Source organism: Lithobates pipiens, unplaced genomic scaffold (assembly GCF_037356315.1).
Source record: "Lithobates pipiens isolate NorthernLeopardFrog02 unplaced genomic scaffold, aLitPip1_a1.2 Scaffold_3, whole genome shotgun sequence".
Lineage (NCBI taxonomy): Eukaryota > Metazoa > Chordata > Amphibia > Anura > Ranidae > Lithobates > Lithobates pipiens.
This window is the reverse complement of record NW_027507790.1, coordinates 125620959-125648276: the sequence shown is the minus strand read 5'-3', so window position 1 is coordinate 125648276 and position 27318 is coordinate 125620959. Positions and strand designations below refer to the sequence as shown.

Sequence of the window (27318 nt, the reverse complement as noted above, 5' to 3'; positions counted from 1 at the left end):
ATCACTTCCCCAGAGTATTACAAAGTTAGTATTGCAACACCGTATTGCTCACTGTGTGTTAAAAAAATGATATATATATATATATATATATATTTTTTTTTTTTCATATACTGTCACCAGTGTCCCTGATCACCACAAAACCATTATATGATGATGCTGTAATGGTGACAGTATGTCCAAATTTTCCCAAAAAAGTGACAAAAAAATGACAACTTCAAAAAACTCACCATGCCTCTTACTAAATACCTTGGACTGTCTACTTTCCAAAAAGGGTTAGTTTGAGGGATATTTGTACTGTCCTGGTGTTTTTGGGCCTCTAGAAATGAGATAGGCCATCAGCATATCAGGACTGATCAATTTTCAGATATACAGTATACCAGAGCCGATCCGGCCTATACGCACACTACGCAAGCTGCGTAGGGCCCCGCCGTTGTGGGGGGGGCCAAGACCCAGCTTCCCCCCTTACACCTCTGGCTGGCCATATTGAGTGCAATGGGGAGAGGTGGGAGGAGGTGGAAGGTGGCAATCAGCAGCTCTATGGTGCCTGTGTGGGCAGTGGGATCTCCCTGGGGCTTGTAGTACTCTCTCGAGTGTCAGCGACTGTGTATACAGTGGAGAGGAGAAGGGAGGAGCCTCTGACCCGGGCAGGTATCAGTTTCACTTTCACTCTGCTTGAACACTGTTGCTGATGCCCGGGTCAGAGGCCCCTCCCCTCTCCGTTGTATACATTCTGAGATAGAACTACTAGTCCCAGGGAGATCCCCCTGCCTGTGGACACCATAGAGCTGCCGATTGCAGCCTCCCACCTCCACCAGCCAGGTACAGGGGAACCTCTGCAAGGGGGGAGTCAGCTGTTTGGGGACCCTGATATAAGAGGGGGGTTTCTGGGGACACTAATGTAAGGAAGGGGCCCTCTGGGTACACTGATGTAAGAGGGGGGCCTCTGGGGACACTAATGTAAGAGGGGGGCTCTCTGGGGACACTAATGTAAGGACAGGGCCCTCTGGGGACACTGATGTAAGAGGGGGCCCTCTGGGGACACCAATGTAAGAGGGAAGCTCTCTAGGGACCCTGTGTAAGGAGGGGCTCTCTGGGGACACCAATGTAAGAGGGAAGGCTCTCTGGGGACACTAATGTAAAGGGAGGCTCTTTTGGGACCCTGGTGTAAGGGAGGGGGGCTCTCTGGGGACCTTGGTGTAAGGGGGGCTCTCTGAGGACCCTGATGTAAGGAGGGCCTCTCGGGGGCCCTGGTGTAAGGGGAGGCTCTCTGGGAGCCCTGGTGTAAGTAAGGAGGCTCTCTGGGGACCCTGGTGTAAGTGGAGGCTCTCTTGGGACCCTGATGAAGGGGAGGCTCTCTGGGGACCCTGATGTAGGGGGAGACTCTCTGAGGACTTGGATGTAAGTAGGTAGGCTCTTTGGGACCCTGATGTAAGGAGGGGCTCTCTGAGGACACTGATGTAAGGGGGGCTCTCTGGGGACCCTTATGTAAGGAGAGGCTTTCTGGGGACCTTGATGTAAGGGGAGGCTCTCTGGGGATGCTGATGTACGGGGAGGCTTTCTGGGGACCCTGATGTAGGGGGAGGCTCTGTGGGGACCCTGATGTAGGGAGAGACTCTCTGAGGACACGGATTTAAGGGGGGCTCTCTGGGGACCCTGATGTAAGGGGAGGCTCTCTGGGGATCCTGATGTGAGGGTTGGCTCTCTGGGCACCCTAATGTAGGGGGAGGCTCTCTAGGGACCCTGATGTAAGGGGAGACTCTCTGGGGACCCTGATGTAAGGAGGGACTCTGAGAACACTGATGTAAGGGGAGGCTCTCTGGGGATCCTTATGTAAGGGGAGGCTCTCTGGGGACCCTAATGTAGGGGGAGACTCTCTAGGGACCCTGATGCAAGGGGAGGCTCTCTGGGGACCTTAATGTAGGGAGAGACTCTTTGAGGACACTGATTTAAGGGGGGCTCTCTGGGGACCCTGATGTAAGGGGAGGCTCTCTGGGGACCCTGATGTAATGAGGGGCTCATTCTGTTCTATATTGTTATACTTATTCTTAGACTATTTTGTTTAAAGGAGGGAGTATTGTATTGGGAGCACTGAAGTGTCAAGTGTGACTGTGTGGCAATGGCAAATGGTTTACATAGCTCATGGGTCAGGTAAAGGGCCCCTTAGCAGAATTTTGCTTAGGGCCCCAGGGAGGTCAGGATCGGCACTGCAGTAAACCATAGTTTGTGGACTACAGACTAAATAATATATACTGATTTGGGTTATTTTCACCACAGAAATGTAGCAGAATACAGTTTGGCCTATATTTATGAAGAAAGATTATTTGCTTGCAAAACGTTATAACAGAAACAAAGAAAAATGCGTTTTTGTTTCAATTCGTAGTCTTTTTTTCATTTATTTAGCAAACATATAAAAACCAGTGGTGATTAACTGCTTGCCGCCCCCCCCCCCCCCCCTCACTGTCAAATAACAGAGGGAGGGTGCAGCTCTCATTCTGGGAGGACATCATATGACGGCATTTCCCTGAAGAGCCACTATCCCGGGGGCACACAGTGACGTGGCACAACCCCAATCTCTATGAAGAGCTGTGGCCACAGCTTTTTAATCATGTGATTGGCTGTGTCCAGTCACAGCCGGTCACATGTAAATACAGAAGTGCTGTGAATCGGCTCTCCTTACCTCACACTGACAGCTGACTCACACTGACTCACGCTGACACACTGTGTTTGGCGAGGAGTGCCAATCAGCGACCTGAGCAGATAATCAGATGCTCCAGCAGTGCCACCAATCACTGCCCATAAGTGATGCCAGTCAGTGCCTGCTCATCAGTGCTGACATCAAAACCAATCCTATCCCCTAAAAATAGACAGATAGGGGATATCTTCCTCATCCATCTGGTGGATCGGATGACAGTTGGATATAAATGGACAGGCAGTCCATTTATATCCGACTGCTCATAGAGGAAAGTGGGCTGTGTCTGCTTATCAGTGCCCAGCAGTGATGCATGTCAGTGCCGCCAATCAGTGCTTATTAGTGCCTATCAGTGCTGCCTATTCGTGCCACCTATCAGTGCCCATCAGTGCTGCATATTAGTGCCGCCTCATCAGTGCCCATCAGTGCAGCCTCATAAGCGCAAATCAGTATAGGAGAAAAATTACTTATTTACAAAATGTTATAACAGAAACTAGGAAAAACTTTTTTTTCCAAAATTCTCTTTCTTTTTTCATTTGTTCAGCAAAAAAAATAAAAAATCCCAGTGTTGATAAAATTCCACCCAACGAAAGCTGATAAAATTGTTTTATAAAAATGTTGTTACAGTAGAGTGCTGCATGACTGTGCAATTGTCATTTAAAGTACGACAGTGTTGAAAGCTAAAAATTGGCCTGGCCAGGAAGGATGTAAAATTGCCCAGTAGTCTAATAGTTAAGTAAAGTCTATTTTAAAGTGTTCTGTGTCAACTCATTTGATCAGCTGTTTAAATCAGTTATGAAGGACATTTTTGGAGCTGTCTTTATTGTATTTTCTTTTTTTTTCTTGAACCGTAAGTTCAAATTGATGTTTTAAAAGAACTAACTAATTAACATGATCAAGGTATGCAAACATGATCTGTTTTTAAAAGCAAACAAATTTTAATAAAATTAGTTGGTGACTGTTAATGCTATCTAGAGGACATCCACTCTGTTCACCAAAACGATTAAGAGGTTTCAGAAGAAGACCTCTGGATAGGCCATAGACTATCTTAGACTGATCTTAATGACCTGAACACCAGGTTATCCACAAGTTGGAGACTGTATAGAGTTGAATGACCTGTCTGGTTCTGAAAAGTAAAGAAAAAAAACAAAAATAGTAGGCATTAATAGTGTAAACCATTTCTATAGCTATACCCAAAAATTCTAGCATTCTAGCTTAGCTAGAATGTATCTTGTAACATGCCATAAAAAATGAATATACAGCCAATGTGTAGATGTGCATTAAACAGCACACAGGGTTATCCATTCTACTCATGTGTACACACTTGTGAATAATGTACACTGTATTTTTTTCATGCCATGGATGTGAAGGATTTTATGTTTTGTTAATAATAATTGCCATTTTACTGTAAGTTCATGTACCTTCAAATGTCATAAAGTGTTAAAGCATATCTAAACCCTAGAACAAATATTTATATACTGCAGTTTATCAGTCCATAAAATGCATGTTCTTCTGGCTTTTTTCTCACTTTGTGATTCTACCAATAACACAAACCCTCTCCAGGGGTGACAATCCATACTTACTGCACTGTATCGATGGGGAAGCAGTTTTGTCACCATTAGCTGCTACTCTGATTTGGACAACATACACAACCGCTTCTGTTCATCTATCTACAGAATACACAATTTCGGACTGGTTTAAAAATGTATATCTTAATCGTACAGTACAGGACACAGAAGTTGATTTTTAGAATATGAGTTATATCCTGCTATCTTCAGATGAGTGAACACATGTAAAATCTTCGGTGGGAACCACCACACAGTGTACCTATATAACCCTACCCCCTAAACAAGGCTTTTTTTCCCCCTAGTTTCCCTAGGTGCTGGGCCCTTTCTCCTGTTGGAAAATATATTTTTTATTCTTTTCACTAGTTTTCCATCTTTCTTTGACTGAAACTTCTATCAAGATCTGACTGCTTATCACCTTATGGCTCACTAGCAGTTTCCACATAGGTTCCCCTCAGTATACATCTTACAAACTGTACCCAAACACTGTTACGGCCTGTGATGGTTGCACTGGATCCTGTGTTCTATGCTCATGTTGACATGTGGTTCAACTAGTGAGTTAGCCACAGGGTGCTCTATAGCCCCAGGGCCATGGTCCATTCCTTTGGCACTCAGACTCCTAAGACCCCTCTGGGAGTATGCTCACCATGACAAGAGGCAATGTGTACAAGGTAAGACAGTTTCCCTGTACATTTACATACTAATTCCTGGCTACACATATCTTGTTGGATTCATTCCTGGATATGTAGTAGTTACTACACTTTTATTCTTCAAGACACACCACAGTGCGACGCACACAAGGTGTTTGGGGGCACAGGTCATGGGGTAAGCTATACTTGAATGTTTTCAGCCTGATCGGTATTGTCTTGTTTACTCAGCCTTATAAGTAACATTATTATGTTTACTTATTTATAAACTGTCATCTTTCCTTTCACCTCATTAATGGAATTGCCTCTCTGGCTAAAGAAGTAGACTCTTTAGTCTACTTTGGAGTCTGCTCTTTAGACTCCTAAATGTGCACTTCTGGCTGCCATGCCTGCGGACCATTCAGATAAAATCTGTTAGTCCCCTCAAAGAATCATAATCTACTTTAGGTTTTTCAAATTGTGGCTGAGCCCACTGGATCTGCTCAAAAACTTTCTTTGCAATAAAATTTACCCCACCCCTTTTTTTAAAAGGGGGGGGGGAGAGGGACATTTATTAACATTTGTGCAACATTAGGCAAAGACATCCTGACCTTGAAATTCACTCTGTCAGTGATACGCAAAGAATCTCTATTACTGTCCTCTCTCTGGAAAGTTTTCAAGGACTTTCAAAATCTTGCACATGAGGGCCTATCTATTCAATAATGCATGTCCTAATTTGCGCCTAAAAACATACATTCTATTTACTATAGTGACCTGCCTCCTGGCTGGTCTCCTATAGACTTGGCACAAAGTCTACCACAGCAGATTATGTTCTGCCAAATGTTTTATAGACCTACTACTAAATCCTCTAACATTAACAAGAATCCCAATGCAGTGATGTTCTACGTCCAAACTTGCCATATTTCAGTGTAGTTTTTAACATTGCTGAACTCACCATACATCTTGTGGCGCTATATCATTGGACCCCAAATCAGACCCTGCGTCTTTATGAAACATTGTGCTTTGGAAGCCTTTTTTCTTAAAAATCTCTGGTCATAGGCAAAAACATTGATGCTTTCACTTCCCCCTGCAGTTGACCCCACATTCTGCTTGGATTTGTACCTTAACCTTGTACTGCTGAGAACACAAGGTTCATGAGCAGGCTGCCAGTGGCACCTTCAGGTGCATATTCATGAGAGTACCTTGTTTCCGTGCTCCAGGTTACTCATACTATACTCCTTACTACACAGTCCAGCTTTTTTTCATGGAATCTCTATTTTATACAGGCCTCCCTGGCCAACACTTCGGCTGGCCATGCATTATACAATTTGCTAATGCAGTTTCCTTTAGATTTACCTTCAACTTTGTAGTGCAAAGGCCTGCCTGATTGCATACTAATTGAGAGTGTTCAGGTTTGACTTCTTTTTTTATAGTTTTGGTAAATCTAAAGAGAAATTGTATAATGTATGGCCAGCGTTAGACTCTGCCCTGAGTCTTGATATATCCTACCTCTCGGTATCAAAGTCAAGGATCACTGGATTACTCATCTTATAAACTGGGCAGTCTTTCTACTCTCCCATCCTAATCCCAGTCTGCTAATATTGGTCAGTTAGGCAACCTTAAAGTTGGATGCCATTCCTCTCAGGGGCATGCAGATCACTCCCCTCATACTTTTTAATCTAGCATTTGAGATAGTTCTTACCTAGTGTGTTGATAGGGAACTTCGTCTGTTGAAGATGCAAGACACCTAGCCCTTGGTACCCAGCAGGTCTTGTTAGAACTTGCATATTTTATTGAAAAACCTTTGGCTTTTTACTCATTGCACTCTATATTTTTTATCTCCGTTGCACCTTTCTGTGCCCCTATGGGGTCTTCCTCAGATACTCTTGCACATGCAGAGCCCTCCTTTTGTGCTAAAAGTGTCTACTCTCTCTTAAAGGGCTTCTGTAACCATTGAAATTGTTCCCTCCCCTCTCCTAACACCTATGCTAACTAACCTGTGTATGAAAGATGTATATACAATACTTACCTATTTTCAGGCTGCTCTGGTCCTGTCACGTTCGGTGTCATCTAGTAGAGGAGAGTGCTCTGACAACAGCTAGTAAAGCCTGGAGTGGTCATGTGACCCATAGGCTTTAATGGCCCATCCGTTGTCAGCATTCTCTCCTCTCCTCTGAACCTGTGCTGGCTGACACAGGGAAGCTGGATCATGTGACGGGACTGGAGTGGCCTGAAAATAGATAAGTATATACATCTCTCTTAAGCCTCGTACACATGATCAGATTTTCTGATGGGAATTGTGTGATGACTGGCTGTTGGTGGTAAATCCGATCATTTGTATGCTCCATCAGGCAATAGTTGGCCAACTTTCCATGGACAAATGTTGGATGGAAGGTTTATAATTTTCCGTGGACAATGGTCTGTTTTCGGATTTTCCAAGTGTGTGTACACAAGTCCATCGGACAAAAGTACAAAGTACAAACCCTCATGCTCGGAAGGAAGGACGAGCCAGAAGCAGTCAGTCTTGTAAACTAGGGCTCATAATGGAGAATTAACATTCACAAAGTGGCAAATTATGAAATCTCAAAATGCAGCGCACATTCTCTTTTTCTTTAATGGAATAATAATGAAGCTGTTTTTCTGGTGATACTGATGGAGTTCTACCAAACGTATTTTAAAAGTCTTTTATTTTTTAGTGATATCAAGAATAATATTATTATGCTTGTTTTTTTTCTTTGGGCAAGTTACCACAACACCATTATCCTGTAGTTTTTAAGATCAAAGATACAACTATGTTGGTGTCCCTTGTTAATTTTACATTGGGAGTAAGCAGTTACATTTAAAAAAAAAAATACAAACTGTCATTTGAAGTAAAACACATAGCCGAGTATTATTCTCCACAATTTTTTTATTGTGCATTAAAAAAAAGAAAACAAATAAAATTAGACATGTTATCTGCCAATAGAACTTAACCAAAAAGTGCATTCTATGCTTCCAAAAATTTTGAAAATACATCAAATTAAATCATTAATCAACCAACAAATAAACTAAAAGCCTCATGTATGTGTCCTGATTCTTAATGTAGTGGGTCAACAATGCCAATAGTTGGTGAAAGCAGGGGTCTGCCATTCGGAGATAATTCCGAAAATCATCTGGATTATTCTCCTGGAGCTCCTGCAGCACTGGCATATGAAATAATTGAACATGATTAATAAAGCAATCAATTTTTGGTTCAATAAATCCTTTTGCTGTTCTTGGACTGGACTTAGGTCAAAGCAATAACTCCAAGGCCAATAATAAATAACACATTATCTCCTCCAATTACGCAACAGTCTGGTTGATGAACGGCCGTTCAGAAACTAACTGAAAAGTGCAAACTGTAAAGCGCGAATCAACACTCACCAAACTTCTACTACAACGAAATTAGCAGAAGGAGCCCAAAGGGTGGCGCTAAAGAGTTGAAAATCACTATGTTCTTGTTTGCTGGCTGACAATTCCTTGCCTGTGTATGCAAGACAAAATCCAGGCACATGCCTTCGGACAAAAGTCCAAGGTTTTGTCTGCGGAAAATCCGACCATGTGTACGAGGCTTTGCACAGGTTATTTAACATAGTTGTTATCAGGGGGAGGGGCAATTTTAAGGCTAGTTAGGTGTAAGCTGGAATTCCACTTCAACAGCAGTACTGCTGCTTTTGCTCTCCCTGTGTTCTACCTGGGATCCTATTCCTTTTATTGTGCTACATAGGAACAAAGTATCGTGGAAACCCATCCTTTCCTAGGAGTCTTTTTGTCACTTTCAGTCGGAATATCATTTCCCTCCCTCTGTCATGCCTTTAGAATATGTCAAACACTTATCATACATCTTACAGATGGGGTTAGGACCATGATTTATGGCTACCTACAAAGCATTACCTTGCCAACTTCCATTTTCCAACCCCTCTTCCATTTCTCACAGGGCGATCCTTTATGGGGTTCCTCGTTTCTCTTCCACCCAGCTTGGTGATTAATTTACTTTTCTTTATGGCTTCTGTCCTCAAAAGAAGTCCCTCTTTCCCTGCCTGCACCCATTCCCCCTAGAGGTTGGGATTCTTGGGATCTTTACAGAATCTAGCATCAGTCATTAAAAGTCAAAGGGCCATAGCCTGTTCTTCTATTCAATTTTTTTAAAGTTTCTTGACAGTTGGTTGTTTCAGGTCCTGCTTATCCCTGCTTTGACTACAAGATTCTTCTGCTACCACATGTCCCAGTCTGTTGACCCTTCTTTTTCTTCCTGTGAGCTTGAGGCTGCAATTTTGTGTTCTACCCATTGATTTAATGCTTGGTGATGTCCCATGATCTAAGAATCAGCTCCTGTGTCCTGTTCTGTACTCCAAGATATGGAATTTACAGGTATGTCAAAATTCCTACTTTTTTTCTTCTTACAGCAAAGGTACTTAGATGCAACCAATTTTTCATTTTTTTTACTGCTAATAGCTTGTGAGCTGTAATGTTATATTTTAGTTTTTGGGTTCAGATATACTTTAGGTTTGCTCTATCTATGTCAGGCACTGCACATAATGACAACAAAAAACAATTTTTTTTTTCCTCCCAGACTCAAAACATCATGTATGACTTGATCTCGGATCTAAATGAAAGAAGTGAAGACTTTGAGAAGAGGATTGTTGTCTTAGAGACGAAGCTAGAGACATTAATTGGTAGCATTCAAGCTCTCCCTGGACTGATTAGTCAGACAATAAGCCAACAACAAAGGGACTTGATGGAAGCTCAGCTGCAAAATTATGACAAGCATGTTGCGTATAGCATCGAGCGATCACGGTCTGTGTCAAGAAGGCGGAGGTCTTCATCCACAGCACCTCCAACTTCATCGGAAAGTAGCTAGAAGGGAATAAGTTAACCAAAAAAACAATAAAAAAGACTTTTTTGCCATCATATGGTCAATATTTTAGCTTTTATTGTAAAGCCCTATGGTTCTAATCAGTGTTATCTGGGTTCTGATATCAGAATCTTAGAAACCTGAACACAAAGTTTTAGGCCAAATAGACTGAGAACTCTCTTTTATTTCTCTCAGATGCACAGTGAATGCACCTATCATTGCTATATAGATTGTTTCTCCTGTTTCACTTTTTATTCATGCACTTCAAAGAAACTTTACTACTAATATATAGTATAATAATAATATTAATTTCTGAACATAATTGTATGGTCACTTCTGTTCATACAATGGGTTCTGCTTACATTAGGCAAGTTTATTGAAAATAACTGAGTGATATGTACCAATGTGATTTTTATAAAATTATTTAGTTGTTAATTTAAAAAAAAAAAATGGGTTGTATTCACAAATCCTTTGACTTTGCATCTAGAGATGCCTGAGCATGTGTGTGCTTAGCACTCTCAGTCCAAGTGTGTGAAATTGTCCATTGCAGAGATAACTGACATACCTGTCAATGCAAACCTTGGTCACAATGAGTATTGGCACTTAAGCTGGCCAGACACTAGTAGATTTTCAAAGAAATAAGCATTCATGCGAATATTCATACAAACATTCGCAAAAAAATTCTTGTTAGTATATATGATGACACAACGAATGTCATTAGAAAGTACTTCAACTTTTTCTTTTTATAATTCGCTTTTGGAGTGAATGGACTTTCCTGAACAAAAATCATTCACAGTTTAAAATTTGTTTGAGAAAATTTTTGCATCCTGCTCCTTCACACTTTCTTGTTACTGTGGTCAAAAATGAATGTTGATTTGACCCCACTAGCAATAAGAAATTTGAACAAACTTTCTTAAAATGAAACATTTTCAATGAAATTCTACTTTATGGCCAGCTTGGCCAATTTCATACACACTGATCCAAAGGTACTTAATGTAAAATGGCCTCACAGCCCCCAGATGTAGTTGTCCCAGGTCTTGTGAGTATGTACCCTTATTAAAACAGCCACCAGGTCTTGGTTATTTTTTTAATTATACATATAGAACAGATATAATATATGCATAAATATATAATATTAACATGAGACTTTGCCTTAAGAATTATAGCATAGTTACCAGTTGTAGATTTATCCAGGCTCGAATAAAAGCTTATGTTTTTCAACTTTTTTCTTTCTTTTATTCCTTTTTTAATAAAGTTGATATGTTGGCTATTGCCTTTCTATCTAATGTTGTCTTTGTTTCTCGGTTTCGTATTTAACAGTTAATGAATGTCCTATTAACCTTAACAGCGAAAGACCTGTAATATTCAAATCTCAGGCTGTAGTTTAATACCGTTCACCTTATTCTCTGTGATGTGGACACATCCCTCACGGCCCTAGAACTAGTGTACACGCAGTCACAGAATGAAAGTTTACATCAATGGGCTCATTTTCTAAAGGAAAAAAGGATGTTTGCTTTGCAAGGAAATGTTTCTTTAGCTTAGTTAATGAAGGGAAGCTCTGCATCAGTCATTTAATCACGTGCATTCTAAAATGCAATTTTTTTTGTCTTGATTGGGTTATTCTTTCCAAAATGTAAGGGCCATGTACACGATACAAAAATCGGAAGTAAAGTTTCGTCTGATGAACAGTCTGCCAATTCTTGGATCGTTAGTATGGTGCTTTCGACAGCTGATTCCAGTTTTTTTTTCCGACTAAAGCTGGATGTGCAGACTATAAAATGTTTGTCGTACGTGAACTTGACATCCGATTTTCGTTTAATTAGTACGGTTTTCATATGAAAAAAATCATAAGAGCAAGACTATGCATGTTCAGAAATGAAAGAACACATACAAAACTAGTCAACACATTACGTTACTTCTGAAGTTGTATTCTGTCATACGAGAGTTTTCGTATGGTGAGTAATTCTTCACTTTCGGCATGCAAAAAAAAAAACAGACGGACATTCCCCCGAAAATCTGATACGAGATTTAGGTACGAGGCTTAAGAGTTCTCTTGCAAAGTGAACAGTCTTTTTGCTTTTAGTAAACCAACCACAAAGTCTCCTCAGATATAGAGCTTGTTTACTTTTCAATATCCAAGAACCTCACAACTTGTTGAATATAAAGAACTTTTTTTGCTATCTGTGCCCCATTTTAAAAGGTTTGACTTTACTTTAAGGCCTCAAGCACACTGGACATTTTTGGATGTTTTTACAGCTGCTGTTTTTGGCTTCAGACATTTCTTTCTACAGTCAATAAACTCTCCAGCATGTTATCCTATGTGTCCATGCACAAATAGGCTGTTATCTACTATTTTTGGCTGGGGCATTTTTTGTCTGTAAAAAAAACAAAACTAGTGGGTTCTGAGAGGAGTTTTTCAGCTGATGTTTTTGATACCATTGAAAAGAAAAATGCTAACGCTAAAAAACACTATTGCAAAAAGGCTTACAAATGTTGAAAAACTCACTGCAAACTACTGGCATTTTTATAACTTTATTACAACCAGTGTGCATGAGGCCTAAAGAGAAATGTTCTCTTTTTTTGGTGTTTCTGAAATTATTAGTAAAGGAAATTATCTCTTATGCCGCGTACACACGACCAGACTTTCCGGCAGACTAGGTCTGACAGTTTTCCCAACGGACTTTTGGCAGAGTTCCGACGGACTTTCCGAAAAAATGGACTTGGCCACGTTCACATTAGTTTTGAATGTGATGACATATGCCGGGACTAAAAAAGAAAGTTCAATATCCAGTAGCCAATACCTTCCTTTGCTCCGTATTTGGTCCGTCGGACCAGCATACAGACGAACGGTTTTCCCAATAGGAGTTGAGTCCGTCGGACAGATTTGAAACATGTTCTATTTCTAGGTCCGTTGGATTTTTAAAATGAAAAATTATTGGATTAGCCCACACATGATCGGATTGTCAGATGGAATGATTCCGTCGGACCTAGTCTGCTGGAAAGTCCAGTTGCGTGTAGGTGGCATTAGATGTCACAAACAAGTTTTGCTTATGGAAGAGTAATCCTGGTGACAGCTATTTTTCATTAGAATAAATAAAGATGGTGAATCTCCACTGTGCGGTGGCACAGCAGTAAAACCCTGAAAGGGTTCTAGCCTTTCCATGCTCTATCCATAATAAAAATAAGAAAGTTGGACTTTAGATACACTTTAAATTACAAAGAGAGGGGTGTAATAATAAAACTGTATTGGGGAAAATATGTAAGCTGCCATTGCTATGCAGCTTCTAAAATGTTCTTTTTTCCTGTCTGATTCTGTCTTCAGTATATACTGAGTAAAACACAGATACAGAGAAACTGTCCTAGAACGAGACTGCAGCAAAAAAATGTGATCTGCAGGTGTTGCGGTCTAGTAAATATTTCAACTATTGGATTAATATGACAGCCAGACAACGTAAAAATTTAAAAGAAGCGGACAGCAAAAGAAGCCCTTGTATTTAACCACTTGACGACTAGCTGCCATCATTATACTGCGGCAGGTTGGCATAATCCAGCAAACTGTCATAGCTATATGTCTGTCCCTTAAAGCGGGATAGCAGGCGCGTGCGCCGGCTGCACAGCAGGGGTTCCGATGCTCATGACCAGTGGTCACGAGCATGAGAGGCAGAACAGGGATGTGTGTGTGTAAACACACATCCCAGTTCTATGTGGGGAGGAGAGAGATTGTGAGTTCCTACTAGCTGGGAACTACGATCTCTCATCTTCTATAGTCAGTCCCACCCCCCCCCCCCCCCACAGTTAGAACACACATAGGGAATACAGTTAACCCCTTGTTCATCCCCTAATGTTAACCCCTTCCCTGTCAGTGACATTTATACTTTAATCAGTGCATTATTTAGCACTGATCACTGTATAATTGTCAGTCGACCCAAAAATGTGCCAAAAGGGTCCAATGTGATAATATCGCAGTCTCGCCATTACTAGTAAAAAAATTAAAATTGCACAAATCTATCCCCTATTTTGTAGATGCTATAAATTTTGCGCAAACCAATCAATATACATAGGATTTATTACCAAAAATATGTAGAAGAATGCATATCAGCCTAAACTGAAACAAAAATGTACTTTTTTATAAAAAATTGGGGCTATTTATTACAGCAAAAGTACAAAATATTGTTTTTTTTTTTTTTTTCAAATTATTGCTCTTTTTTTTGTTTATAGAGGAAAAAATAAAAACTGCGGGGATGATCAAATACCACCAAAAGAAGCTCTATTTGTGGGAAAAAAAGAATGTCAATTTTGTTTGGGTACGAGCTTCACACGTCTGCGCAATTGTCAGTTACAGCGACGCAGTGCCGTATAGCAGAAAATGGCCTGGTCATTGAGCAGTCAATTATTTTGGGACTGAAGTGGTTAACATAGTACAACATTCTGAAAAGATTTGAACACACTAGGGAGAGATTTATTAAAACTGTTGTACACAGAAGTTTGTACAACTGTGCATAGTAACAAATCAGCTTCTAACTTCCCTTTGTTTAACCACTTCAATACAGGGCATTTGCCCAAGCCAATTTTCAGTTTTCAGTGCTGTCACAATTTGACAATTGCGGTCATGAAACACTGTACCCAAATATAATTTTTTCCCCACAAATATAACTTTCTTTTGGGGGTATTTGATCGCCTCTGTAGTTTTTATTTTTGGCGCTATAAACAAAAGAGCGACAAGTTTGAACAAAACACAATATTTTTACTTTTTGCTATAATAAATGTCCAATTTGTTTTTGAAAAACACATTTTTTCCTCAGTTTAGGCCAATATGTATTTTTCTACATATTTTTAGTAAAAAAAAAATCACAATAAGCATATATTGATTGGTTGTGCAAACGCTATAGCGTCTACAAAATAGGGGATAGTTTTATGGCATTTTTATTATTATTATTTTTTTTTTACTAGTAATGTTGGCGATCTGCTATCGGCAGACATATCGGACACTTTTGACACTATTTTGGGACCATTCACATTTATACAGCAATCAGTGCTATAAAAATGCATTGATTACTGTATAAATGTCACTGGCAGGGAAGGGGTTAACGCTAGGTGGCAATCATGGGATTAATTGTGTTACCTAGGGAGTGATTCTAACTGTAGGGGGTGGGGACTCACAAGGGGAGGAGACCAATCGGTGTTCCTCTGTACACGGAACACATGATCAGTCTCTTCTCCCCTGACAAGACGTGGATCTGTGTGTGTAAACAGGTGAGAGGAGATTGATCATGTGTTTCTTAAGTCTCAAATTTGACTAGAATGCCCCCAGAGCGAGTTCACATCGAATGACTGTGTTTGCGTTCAATATTTGTGACCATAAGGTAAACAGCCTTATTAAGGTACTTTGAGAACTTCAAGTCAAGCTTTAGATGCAGCAAGTAAAACAGCTGGTTTAGGGGTTAGCACTTCTGGCTTGCAGCAGCAGGGTCCTTGTTTAAATTCTGGATAGGGCACTATCTGCATTAAGTTTACATATTCTCCCTGGCTTATGTGGGTTTCTTTCCATATTACAAAGACGTACTCATGGGCTATTTGACTCCTGCCTAAATTGGCTCTAGTATGTGTGGATATGTAACCATGTGATATAGGGACTTTAGTTTGTAAACTCCTTTAGGACAGGAACTTATGTAAATTGTATGTACTATACAAATGCCTATATTATATACATGTATAAACCTGTGTATTGATTGTCTAATGTTGAGGTCATGAAATACATACAGTATTATCCAGATAAATTCTGTTGTATTGGACTTTCAGTTATGCATACTCCTAAACTTCTTAGATATGCTGCTCCATGACCACAGGTTGCTTATTTCCCAACACCTTTTATAAAAGAAGGGTTATAAACTGTATGAATGAAAAGATATTTTTGTCTCCTGCTGATATGATCATAATGGGCCACAACATTTTTTGACTTCTTTTTCTTGAAACCTTATCATTCTAGGCCACAAATACAAGGATTTAGTGAGTCGATCAGTGTATCAAGATGAATGCCAAGAGGAAATCTTTAAGTAGATATCAATTCTAAACAGACAATATTTAGGTATAAAGGACAGTGTAGTATAAAAAATTGTCATTTTCCCATAAAATACCATTTTCACCTTTTTAATCCTGTTTTATGTATCAGTGTTGCTGATCTTCCCTTGCCTCTTTAAACCAATTTCTGTCTTTCTAGTGTAAGCTGCACATCATTGTTCTGCACCAGCTTCCTAAAAGTGGATTATAGTGGCCCATGCCTGTGCTGTATGTTTGGCACAGCTGCCTGAAGTGTCCATCAGGAGAAGCAAATGTACCAGCGAGGCAACACAGGAGCACATTTGGTAGACAGTTGTCAGCCTATACCAGGCAGTTGCCTAAACAAAGACTTTCATGGTAGGATCAACAGGTGTAACAAAAGTTGCTGATTGTAAAAGATTAAAAACTATTCGTATTGACATTAATATGATAAAGCTTCTGAAAATGTTTAGTAACATACATCTAAAAAGGTAGGCTGTGACTTCTGGGTAAATTTAAATAATATGCACCTTAGAGTTAAAGTGTGAGCTGATTGGATTAAAGACACACCCTCCCTTCACATAGGCAGAGGAATGAAGAAACTTGCAGAGCTGTGCTGTGAGTAGACCATCTCTAGGCTTATTTATCTCCTCCAACACAGAATTTTCAACTGCTTTTTACTCGTGTGTCAGAGAACTTTTCAGAAATTATGCTGATTACAGAAGAACGAAGCAGCAGAAAGAGATGGGATTTAGGGCTTTGGAGAGAGTTAAGTGAACAATACAGATACAAGCATACTCCACTTTTAAGTACACAATGGGATTCATTTACTAAAGCTGGAAAGTGCAAAATCAGGCTCACTTCTGCATAGAAACCAATCAGCTTCCAGGTTTTATTAGCATAGCTTAATTGAACAAGCTGGGGTTAGAAGCTCATTGGTTTCTATGCAGAAGTGAGCCTGATTTTGCACTTTCCCCCTTTAGTAAATAAACCCCATTGTGTACTTAAAAGTGGGGTATGCCTGTATATTTGCCCAGGTCAGATTTTATGAATGGGGTTTACATCCACTTTAATGCAGTGAAAATAGTAAATTCACCTGCTACATCCCAATCTCTTTCAATGTCAAAAGTTTATTGGAAAAAGTAAACCAAAACTGGGTATGAAATAATTTGGCCCTGTACTAAAAACAATTGAAATGTAAATGAAAAATCATGATCGCTAGATTCCATTGTTGATCAGTAAATGCGTTGTCAAATTTAAATGTCTCATTACTGTATCTGAATACAAAACCATCACTGTGAAAAAGGTAAGATATGATAACTTTTAAATCCTAAGTAACTTCAGATTTGCCTGTGTTGGCACTCATCTCACGTGAAATACAATGTGCTGCAAATCAAACATTTGCCAATAATTAGTTTTTTTCAGGCTTTTTTTTTAGCAGGCTCTGAATAAACATCTGTTTCATCTGAATTGCTCTTAAAGAAACTAATCAGATACAAAGTGGACAGGATGTAGGACAGAAAGTCATAGACTTTAAGTTATATGCTGTTACCTTCTGGTGATTGGACACAGTGCGTCTTCATATAACTCAGACACTGTGGGATTCAAGTTTTTTTGTTAGTGTCCTTAGGTGATGGACATCTTCCTATGGAGATGTTTTCTAAATCATTATTTTTATTTATTTTTATGACATCAACTAACATTTCAAGATCAAGATCCATCTGCTTATTGCCTCAGGGCTTACTAGCAGTTTCAAGATCAGTTACTCTAATTTAAATATTGGGAACTGTACCCGGACCCCTCCAGAAACCCACCGTGTCCTGTTTTTACTCACATGCAATGCTGTACCCAAACAAAATTTAAATTTGCACCCTTTTTCTCCCACAAATAGAGCTTTCATTTGGTGGTATTTGATCACCTCTGCAGTTTTATTTTTTGCTCTATAAACAAAAGAAGAACGACAATTTTGAAAAAAAACAACAACATTTTTTACTTTTTGCTATAATAAATATCCCTCAAATAAAAATAAAAAAAATGTCTTCATCAGTTTAGGCCGATATATAGTCTGCTACATATTCTTGGTAAAAAAATTGCAATAAGCATATATGGATTGGTTTGCGCAAGTTATAGCGTCTACAAACTATGGGAAAGATTTATGGCATTTTTATTTATTTTTTGCTTTTACTAGTAATGCGGTGATCTGTGATTTTTAGCGGTATTGCGACGCAGATCGGACACTTTAGACACATTTTTGGGACCATTGACAATTATACAGCGATCAGTGCTATAAAAATGCACTGATTACTGTGAAAGTGTCACTGGCAGGGAAGGGGTTAACACTAGGGGGTGATCAAGGGGTTAAATGTGTGTCCCCTCAGTGTGTTCTAACTGTATGGGGATATGACTGAGAAGGAGAGGAGACCTATCGCTGTTCCTACTTACTAGGAACAAACAACATGTCTCCTCTCCTCTGACAGCACAGGGATTTGTGTGTTTACACACAGAAATCCCCATGCTGGCTCTAGCGACCGCCGGCCACACGCATTGGGTCCGCTGCCATGCAGCACACCCTCTGGTGGCCGTAAAGGGGAAGGACGTACCCATAGGGAATTTCACCCAAGAGAGCCATTCTGCGGCAGTATATCTGCGTTAGTCGGTTGGGAACCGGTTAACACAGTGTTGCTGCCAAGGTGGTGATATAGTTGCTCTATACTCTCTAGGCTAATGTACTTCCACATGCCATTTCCACTGAGAATGCAAGAAGCATGTGCATTCTGTTCCAGAGACATTGGTTTGGTTATCATGCCTACTTTCTGGGACATGCTAATACCCTCTCATTCCATATCCATTTCATGAAAATCCCACAGGGGACCCTCTCATTCAGCAATAGGCGCAAGGTACAGAGGAACTTAGAAACAAAAGACCTATGCTATAGGTTTCACTGAGAAAAAACAGCAAAACCAGCAGGCACCTAGCTGTTCCCTTACAGCAGAACAAGATCCTGCACTGACACAGCTTCCTTCCCCTAATGGTATCCATCCCTCCAAAACTTTTTGCAGAGTTAAAACTGGTGTGTCCCAGTAGTGGATCTTAAATGTTTTGTTCTCAACGAACATCTCACTATTCCTTTTGAAGATTTTATAACCCTTAAGTATTCTGTTGAAGGCACCTTTGCTCTCACTGGCCCTGCCTTACAACAAACCATTTCAGTTATGTCCATTTGTCAGACTGCAACTAACTGGACTCTGTAAGTGAATAGAGAAAACAATCCTCACTTTGGGTACCCTGTTCTGCTGGAACAATTGCAGCTCATGCATTTGGCCTTGCTGTTTTTTGCTGATACCCTAGAGAATTTGCTTTGCTAGTTCTCTAGGAAGACACTACTTTCTGTGCATATGTGCATAACTGTTTGGCTAAAGGCTTGGTCTGCTGAGCCTGCTTGCAAATAACATCTTTCATGCATGCTTGCAATTGGGCATGCCTGTTTTCTGAATCCCTTGATAAATTTATCAAAAAAAGTTACTGGTGGGAAAGTACTTTTACCCAACTATAGACAGCTTAAGCTTACTATTACTATTAGGACTACTACCCCTTCCAACTGAAAGAAGTCCTTTCATAGCTCTAAGATGGGCTTATCTTTTTTGTCAGAAGCCTTGGACCCCAAAACCCGACAATCATACCCAGAAGCCATCCTCACAATGAGGAGTGGGTGATATCTGTTGGAATTTGTATCAGTCTGGATTACGTCACAAATGTCTGAGACTAATCTGTAATTTCCAGGGGCTACAAAATAGAAATTCTATCTCTCCCCTCTTCTTAATTTTTACCTTTTTGCCAGCTTAATCTCAAATACAGGCAGGTTTGTTGGTCATCCAGAGTCAACTTCAGGCACAAGGAGTGGTAATACCAGTTCCTGCAGAGGAGGATTTTACTCGGACCTATTCAATTTGCACCACCTGGGGCCTAAAATCCCTAAACATATATCTTTGTGTCCCCTAATTTTATGTAGGAGTCTACAAGGTCTGACATCACTTCTCTCAGATCAAAGACATTTCTAGCATCAGTGAACATCCGAGTGGCCTATCTTCATGTACTCATCTTTCCCTCTCACCAAAGCCTTCTATGCTTTGCTGTCGGATCCCAGCACTTTCAGTTTGCCACTCTGCATTTGGGTTTTCCTCTGCAGCAAGAGTCTTCATAAAAGTTCTTGCTCAGCTCCTAGCCTTGCTCAAATTTTAAGGCATCCAGGTCACTGGATACCAAGATGACTTTTCGCTGAAAGATTCCTCAGGCACTGTTTTGTCCTCTAACATTCAAAAGACAATCCAGTTACTTTAAACTCTCAGATAGATGATCAACTTTAAGAAGTCTTCCCTCCAGCCCTCCCATCTTCTGGAGTATTCGGGGCAGATCTTGGACACAGCCAAGACAAATAAAATTCCTTCACCAGCATTCCTTCTCTAAAGTCCACCTGTCAGGCAGGCTTTCAGGTCAACCAGACAGTCCTTTGCAGCTAAACATATGCACAATGTGGGAAAAACAGATCTATTCTGTGGATCGCCAACTGCTGCTGCCCTTGATGGATTTCAAACTCAGCCCTATAATCCGGGAAATCATTCCTTCCCCTTCCCTGGAAGTTGGTAGCGACAGACACAAGTCTTACAGGCTAGGGTGCGGTCGTTCTACCTGGTCCCAACAGCAGTTTATGATACCCATAAACATTCTGAAACAGAGCCATAAGACTGACTCTCCTACACTGGACCCCACTGCTACATGGTCACCTAGTCAGGGTATACTTGAACAATGACATAGCTATAGCATACATAAACCATACATAAACCATTAAGAGAGTGCCAGAAGTTGGGAAGCCTTGAATGAAGCCTGATTCTGAGTGTATATTGCAATTCTCCCTACTATTTACATACTGGGAGCTGAAAATTGACCAGCAGACTTCTTGAGTTGTTAACACCTGGTCACGGCGGGTGGTCCCTACATCCTACAGTGGTCCTGATTCTTTGTCAGAAATAGGGAACACCAGATCTGGATCTGGAGAATTTGATATACACACATACACAGACTTTTAGAGGACGAACCCTGGTCTCTTTCAGATAGGCCAGGCCCCTTGTCCCAGGCACGCTAGTCCACCCTGCTTCTCAGTCACTGGCTTTTGAAACTCAGGTCCTAAGGGATAGGGGCATTGCTGATGCTGTCATTTTCACCTTGCTCAAAGTGAGAAAATCTACCTCTCGGGAGATTTACCATCACATGTGGAGGACCTACTTTGGCTGGTGCAAAAGCAGACACCTCAACCCCTGGGATTATTTAATTCCTCTCATCCTGCCCTTCCTCCAGTCTAGACTAGAAGAGCATCTAACTCTCAGTACTCTGAAGGGGAAGGCTTCTGCCTTATTCATTCTATTACAGATTGGCTTTGCATTGTCTTGTCAAGAGTTTTATTTAAGAAGTTGCTCAAGTTAATCCTCCAACCCGACCTCCTGTGTTTCCATGTGATCTGAATCTGGTTCTTTTCCTTGCACTTCATTGAGGATATTGTCCTCCCTTCCTTGTGTCCTGCTCCAAAACACATCAAGGAGGATTCAATTCACTGCCTGGATGTGGTCAGAGTGCTTATGGTCTGCCTTCAGGAAGACTGAGACCCTTTTTGTCCTCCCCGATAGTCCCAAGTTAGGACATACTGCTTCCTCTTCCACCATTGATAAGTGGCTCAGGCTGATCATGCACCCAAGGAACAGGATTCACCCTTCCCTATTACAGTAGGGCCCATTCTACTAGATTTGTAGGTGTTTCTTAGGCCTTTTAGCATCAAGCATACATTTCACAGATGTGTACGGCTTTCTGTTTATACTTTTTCAACGTTTTACTGGGTCCAAGGACATCTGGGAACAGGTAATGATAAAAATGGCCCAGAAAGCTTAGCCCTGACTGTCCTTGATCATGCACAGACCTTGCAGGCCCTGGCGTAGGATATAGCAGCCTTCCTGGTAGATGGCCAGCAGCCAGAATGAAAGAGAAGAGAGGTGGCCTTGTGAATGCCAGGATTACCAGGAGACTTGGCATCATGTGACCTTGAGTCAGAGCTGAAGAGGAATGGACAACCTAACATAAAGCACTGAAGACTGTGTCCACAGAAGCCAGGTCAGGGTGTGAGATGGTAAAATGAAGGCCCAGGACAACAGATCCCCTTGGAGTTGCAATGTAACAGTTTTAAATTGTTGTTTGGAACATTACAATCTGGGGTAAAGTTACAAATACAACTTGTGAGAATTTTTGAAGTTAGAAAATTACCAGCAATTACCAAAACAGTTTGCTAAAGGTTGGGTGGTTCAGGGGCCACAGGTGCTGTTGAAGAAGGGGTTGGGTGCAGTTGAGAACACTGGACTGATAGTGCTAGGACCTGGCAGGTCAGCTTTCAAGAGTTCACCTGAGAATAACTAGGCCTGTGAATAATTCTTTTCTGCAAAAATTGTGAAGTTTTTGCACAGTTTTGCTTATAGCAGTTGTCTATCTCTTGAGGCTGGTATGCCTACCAGTACCAGATACCCTCAGGACTTAAGGTGCAATGATATATCCGCAATCTGTTGTGCATTAGTTATCCAGGCAAGGGTCAGGGTGAACAAGAACAATGAGAGGTAAGGCATGGGCCAGGGCATATTGGAATGATCAGAGGCAATGTCAGGACGGACAGGAACAATAAATCCAGAAACCTTGGCTTGTGATGTTTAAGTATAGCACCACATTGCCACCAGCTAATCAGGGGAGAAATCTAGCCAGAGGGAGCCCAACCCAATGCCTAGCAACAAGGATGCCTCCCAATAAGATTGCCTTTATCGACCAACAGAAGTGGAGGAGACATTGCCCGACAACTGTCGATCTATGATGAGAAAGAATGAACGAGCAACTGTAGCTGGTATCACCTAAAGGCAAATACCAGAATCCAGAAAATCTTCTGCATTTCTGATTCATTTTCATTTTGCTACCAGGGTCTGACCTTTCCTGACTTAACTGTGATTGCTTTCTTCAGGTTTGAACAATATTGGCTTATTTATTGAACTGCATAAGAGATGCTTTGTCTCACTTGGATTGATGATTTGTCTATATTGGCTTACAACAAATGTAATTCTAGTTACCACATTTTTCAGAGAATGTCTGAACATGACCAAAGAAGAAGGAAGCCAGCTGCATTCTTAAGGATTCAGATTCAGACAATTTTTATCGACCTGGACAAAGTGAACAGTCCTCACCTGGGACCTGTGCCAGATGTGTTTCACTCAAGCACCTGCGCTTCTAAAGACAACTTTTGTAAAGACACTTGCATATGCAATATTGACTTATTTACATCAGATTGTGTATTAGGTAAAAGGATGCTTATTACTTTTTGTTTATTGCTTATACACAAGACACTTACTGTATCAGAAGCAATGGCTGAATCCTCAACACTTGAAATAAAAAATGTATAATACTGTAGAATTGTATACCTATATCATCTCACTTTTAGGAGGTTGTCCACTGACTATAGGCAAAATACCTGGCAAGCTCATATTGGACATGTAGTTGGATTGTTGTGATCTCTCATAGTCACAGGTAGGTAAACAGTACATAGGCTTTCAAAAGTATGCATACAAACACTTTGATTCCAGTGCAGCTCTAGATCCAAAGGCTTTAGGAAAATATAGCTGATGAAATGCTGTCACATAATACACTAATAAAGAGCCAATTTCTTTCCTGATAAAATATAATTGACCATATGGTAGGGGAAACATGCCCAGAGCACTAATGTCTAAACAGATGTAAAGTGCATTTCTAAACATTCATATGTATTCCCAAGTTACAAACGAGTTCCCAGTGTAATGTCATTTAGCGTATTTAGCATCTTTTTCTCTCACTGGAACATACAAAGAGATTCACAATTTTATAACTTCATTACAGATGGGGGCTATTTTTCTTCAAAACTCTCCCCATCTGCTTATTGATTTATTTTGATGCAGTAGCAGTTCTATTATTTTGTACTAGGGGTTTCTCAAGCATTCAATCCTGCAGCCAGCTTTACAACTTCAGCTCTGGGAAGTTTTACCTACTTTCTGATCAGGCCGGTCATGCAACATTGTACCCAAATAAAATGTCCTTTTTTTCCCACAAACGGTGGTTTTTGATCACCTCTGCGGTTTTTATTTTTTTCACTATCAACAAAAAAAGAACAACAATTTTGAATAAAAAACAATATTTTTTACTTTCTTCTGTAAAACATTCCCAATAAAAAATTTTAAAATTCAATCTTTATCAGTTTAGGCCAATATGTATTCTGCTACATATTTTTGGTAAAAAAAAATCCAATAAGCATATATATTGGTTTGCGCTAAGTTATCGCTTCAACAAAATATGGGATAGAATAAGGCATTTTTACTAGTAATGCAGCGATCAGTGATTTTTAAGGAGACTGCAACATTGTGGCAGACAAATTGGACACTAAAGGACACTATGTGGGGACCAGTGACACCAATACAGTGGTCATTGCTAAAAAAAAATCACTGCATAAATGACACTGGCAGGGAAGGGGTTAACACCGGGGCAATCAAAGGGTTAAGTGTGTCCATGGGAGGTGCTTTCTAACTGTGTGGGGGATGGATACGCTGGAGGAAAAGAGAGATCCGTCTTTTTTAGCTTAGCTGAAACAAAAGATCTCTATTTTGCTCCCTGACATATGCCTTGTTTACATAGGCACACCGCTGTTCCACCTCCGTCTCTCCACGCCACTATGCCGGGTAACGCACATTCATTGTTGTTCCCAATTGGTTACTCAGCATTATGTAATTAATAAATTAAAGTTTTTTACATTTCCGTGTGAACATTGCCTATTCTCTCCCACCTCATTTTAAAGTCCCAGGGTGATTTATCCTTTCCTTTTGCGTATTTTAGGGATGGAGGTGGTGGAGTGGTCATCATGGTCCTTATTTTCCTTTTTTCTTTAGAAACCGGGTGGAAGACACCCAATTAGCCCCCATTTGGTCTGTCTTGACTGTTGGCTATTGTTCCCCTTTTACATCCACACATTACCATCTTTCACTGAGCCTTTTTTGATTTATGCAATAATTTATTTATTTATTTTTTGGGGGATTACCCTGGGATGTTCTGGTTCCTCTCCGTTGTATGCCTTGGTGTGGGTTTTCTGTTGCCCGGCTTGGGGGCTGCGTTATGCAACAGGGAGGTTGTCTTGACCTCCTGCTGTCACCGCCTGCCCTCAGGGGTGGGCGTGGCCACCTGCATTTCGGCGCCATGTTCTCTACGCCCACACCATGACGTCTGTTGACTTCGCAGTTGTGGGCAGTGTGGAATATTCTGGAGAGAGGATTGGTGTCCTGCCCTGTGCGTACACCTCCGGTTAGACGGCTGATGTCACCGACGACAGTCCGTCTTTCTCCGTACATGACGCTGGGGGAAGGGCGTCTGGGGCCGCTGTGGGTATATCTGGCTGATCGGCTTGGCTTGGTTTGCATTAGAGGCTTGTTGGTCTACATAGCGGTCACAGGTATGGGAGGCTTTTACTGTTGTTCGGGATGTTTACATTTATTAAGGCAATACTCTGACTTTGTCATACTTGTATTGATTGTGGGTCTGGTTGTATCCCCCCACTATACTACAATTGGCTTATTTTCATTTACTTATATATATATCTTTTGTCTGTCTCTCCCTATAGCCTCCCAAATTTTACCACTCTGCTACTCTTATTGGACACGCATACCTTATACCGCTCAAATTAACTATTTCTTTACATATAGATGGTTGCAAAACATCATAGGGTCTTTTAATTTAATTAATTTATATACCAATATTTATTCTAGACATATTTTTATTTACATCTCAGACCCTTCTGACCGAACGCCCTTTCCAGCCGCTCATCCGGATGTGCCCCCTTGTGGTACCCATTCGCCTGTGCCCCCTCAGCTCCTGAGCAGGACACTTATTGCCACCACCATAACAATGGTCAGTGACCCAGCCCAGTGGTTTGGTGAGTGTGAGGTCTCTGATTTGTGGACCTCCCTTGCCAATTACTAGATTTTTTATTTTTCCCCTTTGCTCTCACCAACATATACCCACTCATTTTACTATATTTCACTTTTGTTCCAGAAAAGAGAAATATGTATCTGCGCCTGAAGAGCGAGCAATAGACTCGCGAAACGCGTAGGGTAACACTGATACATTCACACTGCCGGGTATTTCCTGTCTGGACATCATTAATGCTTTTCTGTGTTTATTTTGTTGGGCATTTATGTTATGTGCATTGTGGTTCATATACTGTTCCAGATGTGTATCTATAACCTTCTACTTCATATTATGTGTACATATATCAATTAATTTATTTATTTATGATGAATTTTATTATCTCATGGATGTATTTGGAATGTAGTGAATTGATATTTGTTTTTACCACTGCTGGGTAATGCACATTCATTGTTGTTCCCAATTGGTTACTCAGCATTATGTAATTAATAAATTAACGTTTTTTACATTTCCGTGTGAACATTGCCTACTCTCTCCCACCTCATTTTAAAGTCCCAGGGCGATTTATCCTTTCCCTCCACAGAACGATTGGCAGGTCGCAGTGGCCATTGTGGTCGCCGGACCCGCTGATTGACTCCCGTCCTGTTCAATCACAGCGGGAGCTGAGTTCCGGTGGTGCGCGCATGCCCCCTACATCGCATGCACAATATCACATGTAGGTATGTGATTTTGCTCAGCCAGGCTATCCTGCCATTGTATGTATGCGGTGGACGGTCCGGAAGCGGTAAAGAGAAGATTGTTTAGGAATACATAAATCATATTAGGGTCTGCTTGTGAAGTTTATGCTATGTCTTCATCTCAATAAGATTAGATAGTATCCAAAAAATCCTGTTTCCCTTTTCTAGATAAGTGCAATGCTTATGCTGAATACATTAATCGGACAGTATTTTTTTTAGATGACATACATTCTGTTAATTTTGTTTCCACTGGTACTTCTGAAAGGGAGTTGTTCACTAGTTCTTCAAATCTTTAGGTTGGGTTCACACTATCACGCATTGGATGCAGGTTTCCTCCCACCCTCCAAAGACATGCTGATAGGTTAATTGGCTCCTGTCTAAATTGACCTTAAAGTGAGTTAGGGACCTTAGATTGTAAACTCCTTGAGGGCAGGGACTGATGTTAATATACAGTATATATGTAAAGCGCTGTGTAATTTGTCGATCCTATATATTCCGGTAATAAATAAATAAATCCTAAATACATAATATGATACAGTTACAGAACATCCACCAAAATCTGGTTTCTTGTTGAACACCCTGATTCTTGTATTACCATCATATGATTTGTTGAAAAGGGAGATTAAGAACCCACACTATCAAATCTTGTGTGGTCTAAAAATATATTTATTAGGTGTCTAAGGCCTGAATGATTCAAGACATTTAGAGAGAATTGTAAATTGATTTAAGAATACATTTAGATATTTAGATGATTTATCAACTACATATTACATTA

At 40.6% G+C, this 27318-nt stretch overlaps 1 protein-coding gene across 4 annotated transcripts in view; it reads left to right on the top strand.

Moving 5' to 3' along the window:
• The window catches only part of KCNN2 (potassium calcium-activated channel subfamily N member 2), a 276041-nt gene extending 265007 nt beyond the window's left edge, over positions 1-11034 (top strand). For all 4 annotated transcript variants that reach the window (XM_077462261.1, XM_077462263.1, XM_077462262.1 and 1 more), the window contains one exon: positions 9472-11034. In XM_077462261.1, coding sequence (XP_077318387.1) covers positions 9472-9759 — 288 coding nt within the window. In that variant the 3' untranslated portion in view covers positions 9760-11034. The remainder of the gene's footprint in view (positions 1-9471) is intronic.
• Positions 11035-27318: the final 16284 nt, after the last annotated feature.